General features: G+C 34.1%; 1 protein-coding gene across 1 annotated transcript; it reads right to left on the bottom strand.

Annotated features, from left to right (window-relative positions):
- Positions 1-4,910: 4,910 nt before the first annotated feature.
- Positions 4,911-6,963, bottom strand: LOC108482096 (probable protein phosphatase 2C 24). The gene is made up of 3 exons (XM_017785199.2): positions 6,224-6,963; positions 5,810-6,115; positions 4,911-5,537 (listed from the first exon to the last, which is right to left on the bottom strand). Exons 1-3 carry the CDS (start codon positions 6,698-6,700, stop codon positions 5,070-5,072), a joined length of 1,251 nt encoding a protein of 416 aa, XP_017640688.2. The 5' UTR covers positions 6,701-6,963; the 3' UTR covers positions 4,911-5,069.
- Between the last annotated feature and the right edge of the window lie 800 nt (positions 6,964-7,763).

Below are 7,763 nucleotides of genomic sequence, written 5' to 3'. Positions count from 1 at the left end.
TGAGGCAAAGCCTCCAAGATCGTGGACAAGCCACTTTCATACTTCCTCCGTCAATATCCCAGTCCATGCATCGATAATAACAACATGGCATGCAGTAAATAACAACGATCAAACATGCATTTAGGTCAATTTAACCCAGGGGTATTTGGTAATTTATCTACTAGGGGTAAAGCGTAAATTTTTCACTTTTAAAGGTATTTCAGTAATTTATCTATTTTAGGGTTTTTCATGCATATTCTTACTTTTCACGTACTAACAGAATCACGCATCGAGGGTTCTTACCGAATTGGGCAGATTGGCCCATCATTCCAATTTTGGCCCATTAAGCCCAAAAATATTGAGGCACGAAATCATGCACTTTGCGGTCAAACATTGTAACTTACCAAAACATTAATCGATTTACCTCACGAGCATTACTTTTCGCAAATCTACAAAATACCGATTTTCGGCATTTCGACTTTTCGACTTTTGCCGATCTAGACTAAGAAAGAGGTGTTAGTTACACACATTTGCGACGATATATTTGACGAGATCCACACACGAACCGCCTACAATTGGATTACTAACACGTTAATCTAACTATTCAAATCTGAACTACGTATTAATCCCTTACAATATTCGCCAACCACACCTACAGATCATAGTAAGCTTATAAGAAATCAATAAGCAACTCATTAACAAATTTTTGTCAATGTTTACCACATAATCATAATTTCACTGCAAGCTGTCTTCCTGAGCAACAGTCACTAAATCATTTATAACTGGAGCTACGAAACTCCAAATCAAGTGCCGTTAATTTTCCTGAAAATAGACTCATATATCTTTTATCCATAAAATTTTCAGAATTTTTGGTATGGCCAATCAATACCAGATTTTTCTTAAAATTTCCCATGTTTCACTGTTTAACTAATCTGACCACTCTTCAATACGAATCAAATTTCTCATTGTACAGAATTCAAAATATGTTCTTGTTTATTTCATTAGAAACTAGACTCAATAATCTTTAATTGCATAATTTATTCAGCTTCTAATTCATCTCCCACAATTTATGGTGATTTTCCAAAGTCACGTTACTGCTGCTGTCCCAAGCAGATTTATTACCAAATCACTCTTTCACACATACCTTGCATGCATGTTATTTAAACATGTATATCACCAATCAATCATCACATATCTATGATTTTACTTAAGTATAATCTCCATTTCATCATTTTAAAGCACAACATGTTAGCTGATTTTTCCCTTTAACATCTAAGGCACATGCATGCTCATTTGTTTGGCTCAACTTCACCTATCTTCCATTTTTCATCAAAAGAACATGAAACAACAACCATTTCCTTCATTTTAATTCATGACTAAATGCTCACAACACAACTAAAAATCAAAATATACTTCAAGAGTTAAGGTAGAATCAAGAAGAACTCATGAACCTCAAAATAGAAGCAAGGTACCAAGAACTTACCTTCAATTTTCCTCCTCCTAATGACCAAATACTCAAGAGCTTTCTCCTCTCCTTTCTCTTCTCTAACTTTCAGCTATGATGAACAAAGATGAACAAAGATGGACAAAACTTTGTTCTTTTCACCCCTTTTTCTTTTAATAAAACTTCATATTTCATCCATTTAATTCTTTAATACAAAAGACATGAATTTCTTATCATGAAACATTTACCTAAACCATTATCATGAAACATTTACCTAACCCATTATCATGAAATATTTACCTAATCCATTATCATGGAACATTTACCTAACCCATTATCAATTTGTATCAATTTGTACCATAAATTATGGATATCAAGTACTCATATTGTCTACAACAACATGATGGCTAGCCACTTCATGTAAAATGGGAGGTTTGTCATGCAAATCCTCCTATTTTGCACTCCTATTTATTTGGCCACCTCAATTTAGCCTATAGCATTTTCAAACATTTTCACATAAGTCCTATTTCATAATTTCACTCCCTTTTTCTTATGGAACAAAAATTACTAAAATTATCGGGTTCTATCTTAAGCTTGGGCCTTCTAGAGGCCCACAAACATAATTAAACCTATGCCAACATTCACAGAATTCCCAAAAATTGGGGCGTTACAAAATATCATTCAAACCATTATTATTGTTGTTATAATAACTGGATGGTCATTGAGGCAGATAGATGTCGATAATGCATTCCTTAATAGTGCATTGTCTAAGGAAATATACATGGATCAACCATTTGGATTTGAAGTTCAAGGTGTCAATGGGGAACGTCTTGTTTGCAAGTTGAATAAGGTGTTGTATGGGCTTCGACAGGCACCTCGAGTCTAGCTTCACACTCTAAGAAAGTTTCTTGTTAACCAGATTAGTTTCCAACCTTCAAAAGTTGATCCCTCGTTATTTATTTGATATGTATTATGTACTTTGCTTCTTGTCATAGCTTATGTTGATGACATAGCCCTTACCAGTAGTTCGAATATAGAAATCAATAAGGTAATAAAGCAACTCAACAACAAATTCTCGCTCAAAGATCTTGGTGATCTTCATTTCTTTCTTAGTATTGAGGTTCATCAAACATCTCACGGGATGTTTCTTACTCAGAAGAAGCACATTACTGAGTTACTTCACGAAATAGGTATGATTGGAGCCATTCCTACTCCTATGCCCATGGTAGGCACTCCTAAGTTGACTTCCTTGGATTCCAGCCCTTTCGAAGATAATAACTTATATCGCAACATTATTGGGACACTTCAATATGTATGTATTAGACGAGTTGATCTAGCTTATTGTGTCAATAAACTTAGTTAGTATAGAAAGTTGTCAAATGAGTGTAACGGTATCCTAGTGGCACCATATATCATGGTTGGTATTTTACAAAAAGCTAGTTTGATTTGGTCTGCTATTTTGATGCTGACTGGGCCTCCACCACTGATGATCGTTATTCAACAACAGGATACTATGTGTATCTCGGACCTAATCCTATTGCATGGTGTTCTAAGAAGTAAGCAATTGTGTCTATATCATTGTTAGAAGTTGAGTACCGCAGCTTAACTGTGTTTCTGAGGTGCTATGGGTAAAACAGTTATTGTCTAAAATTGGTTTGTCAGTAAATCAATTGCTAGTTGTGTGGTGTGATAATACCTTCACAGTTTCGATGGTTGCTAATCCTACACACCATGCTAAGGTCAAGCACATGAAGATCGATCTTTATTTTGTCCGTGAAAAAATTCTTGATGGTGTTTTGCAAGTCAATTTTGTTCCCTCATCAAATCAAGTGTTTGATGTTCTTACAAAGCCAATCACACCAAAGCAATTTGTTAATGCGTCTGCAAATCAACAAAGGGCAGAAAACCAGGAGAATATTAGAGTATTGAGCTGCTCAGCTTAGTTGTTAACCAACAAACTAGTTAAGTCTGTTAGAGTTGTTACTTTTCAGTTATATTGCTGGCAGCCTCTACTAATGCATGTATATAAGCTGTACAAGTTTCTGATCAATGCAGGTTTTTAGATCATTATTCTTCAGCATATCACTTCGTATTTTGTTAGTTTTTCTACCTGTTAATCAACTTTAATAGTTCATAGCTATAGTTTCACTTTCACAAACACCAACATTTTTATAATGTTGGGAAAAAAAAAAAAAATACAGATTCATGGTTGTGAAAAGTTTACTAAAAAGAAGGATATTTGTAAGAAAGGTTCAAATTTGGAAAGGGAACTGCTATGTTTTATGTTAAATTCCTCAAATATCAGTGAACAAAATGGAAGAAGACTTAAAAATAATTTCCATACCATACATAAAATATGGGATCATTTCTAATTCGTTAATGATTAGGAGATGAATGGCTTAAGGAATTGACAACTCGTAGTTTTATTTTTTTATTTTTTATTTTGCTCTTTGAAGGTGTCGACAAGTTTGTTTGGAAGCATAATTTCACAGGTGAAACAAGATTTGGCATCTCCTTTTGAAAACAAGGCTTATTTCATTGCAAACATTTCACCCACAACGTGCAGCTCCATCTCACAGTTAGCTGGTAGCTATTAGGAAAATTGTTCTCACAGGACTCCATTAATCATCTGATGCAATTTAGGATTGGATAATCCATCAATTCTCTGTCCTAATTTCGGAGTGAAACAAGAAACCTCGAGGAGAATAAAAGGGGGAGAGAGAGGTGAAAATGGAGAGGGGAGATTGGAGAGAGAGTGGGGATAAAAATGGAGGAATTTGAAAGTAACTAGAAATGGGGAAGAGAGAGGGGAGGGTGAAAGAGAGATTATTAAAATATTAATTCATTTAATATTTAATTGAGTTGTAGCCTAATATAATTGGTTAGGAATTCTTTTTAAAGGTATTGAACTAAAAATGATAGAATCAAAATCTAATTACCACTCACTTTTCACCAAAATGAATTTAAATACATAATAAAAAAATTATAATTTACAAAATTATAAAAACATTTTATTTTTCAATTTTACCATTTACATCACTCTCTGATTCTCTTTTCATCGTTCAAAAGGGCTTAACATATAATTAGTTAAAATATATTTCCTTTTAGTATTTTTTACGTTTGGTTTGTGATTGCTCAGAACTTGAACTAGAAATATGGTGCAAGATATTAAAATTAAAAGAAATAAAATGTAAACTTCAAAAGTTGTTCATTATTTTTTATTAAATCTTAAAATAATAAAATAAAATAAATTCCATGTAATAACATAATAGTGTTTATCACTTTAATTGTAATTTGAGTTAAAATCGTTCTATTTATTTTTATTATATAAAATTTTATTTTATTATTATAATTCATATAAAAATAAATAAATTATCCGTCTTTAAAATTCAAATAAAATAAAATTTTAATTTTAATTTTAATTTTGTTTTATTTAAAATTTTTAATCTCATTGTTTACGAAAAATATTATCAATTAGATTAACACATTTAAATAAAAATAAAAATATATATATTGTTAACAGTTCAAGTAAAAAAACCTTAAAATCTAAAACCGACACATATTTTGACCAATAAAATTAAACCACGATCTCTTACATTTTCAGAGAAGTGTTGAGGGAGAAAAAATCTTTTGAAACTTCAAATGTCTACGTGGCTCTCTTTAGATCCACCACGACTACGCTTACATTATCGGTACTATGCCTCGCCAACGCCAGCTTCGTCAGCAATAACGACGCGTCACTGCATGCCTTGTCCGAGATCTCTCCCCCTTCCCCTCCTTTCGTTGAACCTACTACCACCTCCCCTTCCATCCCTTTCACCAAACATGGCGGCGCGTGTACGTCGACCTTTCCCCTCAAACACATACGCGCCACCCTGCATGCAGTATCATTCGACACTACATCCCATAAACCGTCACTCGCTATTATCAAACATTCGTCGTCTACCGTCCGATCAGTTACTGTAACCTCCGGTTCACAGCTCACGTAAGGTTTCAAGTAGGTATCACCTATGGATCTGGACATTGCGAGGACTCCGAGGACTCGAGGGCCATCCCAGTAAATGACCCGACCGCCGGCTTCTTGAATCCGGTCTAGCTCATCCGGTCGATCCGGCTGTTGCATGTTTGACAAGAAATAAATAAATTGTATCGATATGTATAATTTCAAATTTTAGGTCTCAAGCGAATCCCAACCGTCGGATTCGGATATCTCATCGTTTTCACATGATATGCATGAATATAATACGCGATTAATAATAAAAGATGATTGGGAGAAAATCATGATAAAATAAAATGAACATTTTCTCGGAAGCCAAACAGACTATAACCGATCATAGTATTTCTTCCTCTGAACGAAAGAAAATTAGCTACGAAGTGTTAAATTACCTTGTGGTCAGACGATAACGGAACTGGCTTGCCTTTACGACATAAAACGGCTCTAGAATCACCGCAGTTTGCAACGACGATTTTATCGGACGTAACGATAGAGACGACTGCGGTGGAGCCAACAGCGTCGCACTCCGGAGACTGTAACTCGCATCGGCAATTAGCTCCGACGACGCTCTCGTTCCACTTGATGACTTCGCTATCCATGCGCTTGAAGCTACGCTCCATCGCACTTTTCCATTGTTGCTCGCATTCCAGCTCTTCTTTGACCAGCTCATGTAACCGCTCTCTGCACCTCGTCGCCACCTAACAAATAATAACCACCAAAACCGTCAAAAACAAGGTTCAGTTTCTTCATAAAAGGAATAGAAATAACCGATAATTATTCTATTTTCAAAATTTTAGGACTCCTACATGAGAGCAACCGTGGCCATCGTAGACGCCAAAATAGTGGAAGCCAAAGTCGGCAGAATCCTGTCCTTGGCGGTGAAACGAAGGGCGAATAGCGACGGCGTCTTCCATGTCTCTCCGCCTTCCACAAACCGAAGCGGCGCCAAATTTAGGATACATCTCTGAATCGATGACAGGCATCAAAAGCGAGGGAGTTCCCCTCGTTTTCGATTTGAATTTTTTATGTATTACTGTCTGTTTTTCCCCTTCGTCGGATATAGAATTACCTTCTCTGTTTTCACGGTCTAGAGAAAATGAGGCCGCGTATACCTGAAACTTGTGGCGTTTTCGGCCGTTCTCAGCCTCCGACGGAGTCACGTCCACGAATTTGATCCGTCTGATCTTCATCCTACGTCTCGAGGTTGTTGCACGTGAACTCGGTTTACAACCTGTTGATGATGCTTCACCTTCGTTCATCACTCCGCGATAGATCTCCGCCATCAACGACTAAAACCACTCGATTATTACCATAAAAAATTTCCGGTAATAAGTGAAGCTCTTGAACTTGTGATTAAAGCTACAATATTTTCTTTTAGTAACGCTTTCTTTTAAAGGAAAAAAAATTCAATGCGAAATCGAATTCGAAAGTGAAATGAAAAAGAATGTTCGCGCGCTCTAGAGATGGAAGGCTTTTAAATATGAAGGCTCTTTAGTCTTTTCTGGATGACTACGGGCAGATTGCCCGTCACTGATACGGGCAGACCAAACAGCAGGTAGCAGCACTCTATTTGTAACAAGTGGTTAGTAAATGCGTTGTATAATTTCCCTTTTTGGATTAATATGCAATGTAAGGTTTTATTTTTTTTTAGATATAATGTATTTTTATATTTTATATTTTCTATTTCCATTTTATAATTTATGTATTTTTATATAATATATAATGCACTTTTCTATTAATTCTTGTTGAATCTTGTACATACAAACAAATATACATCACATATAATTTTATATTTATACTTATTTTTTTAAAAATATTTTTTGAATTTTAATAATATTCTCAAGAGAAATTAACGTGATTAATTTAATTGAAATAATTAATAATATTAACTATTTAAATTTACTAATGATGTTATAAAATAGATGAATCAATTGATATCGAAAATTTAAAGTAAATAGATTAAATCTCAAGTTCTAGTATAGTTTAAGGACTAAAATTGAAATTTTACAATCGTCTTATAACATAAAAAAAAAAAAAAAAGAAAAAGAAAAAGAAAAGATCACAAATTTAAAAGAAATGAGAAGCCATTAGCCACTCTACGAGACTCAAGTCGTTTAAATTATATATAATCATGTAATATTTTAAACAAAAAATTAATCATATTATCTATTTTTTGTTCAATAATCATATTAACTATTTGGAAATTTAATAACATTATAAAAATATAAAGACTAAATTATGTTAGAAATTTAAGTACAAAGATTAGATATTAAAGGTTGGTATCACAGGGGACCAAAACTAGAATTTAATCATTTTTAAAAAATGTAAAGAAAAATTACGTGGACG

Source organism: Gossypium arboreum, chromosome 1 (assembly GCF_025698485.1).
Source record: "Gossypium arboreum isolate Shixiya-1 chromosome 1, ASM2569848v2, whole genome shotgun sequence".
Taxonomy (NCBI): domain Eukaryota; kingdom Viridiplantae; phylum Streptophyta; class Magnoliopsida; order Malvales; family Malvaceae; genus Gossypium; species Gossypium arboreum.
Note: the sequence above shows the minus strand (reverse complement) of the source record. Positions and strands in the feature narration are given on the sequence as shown.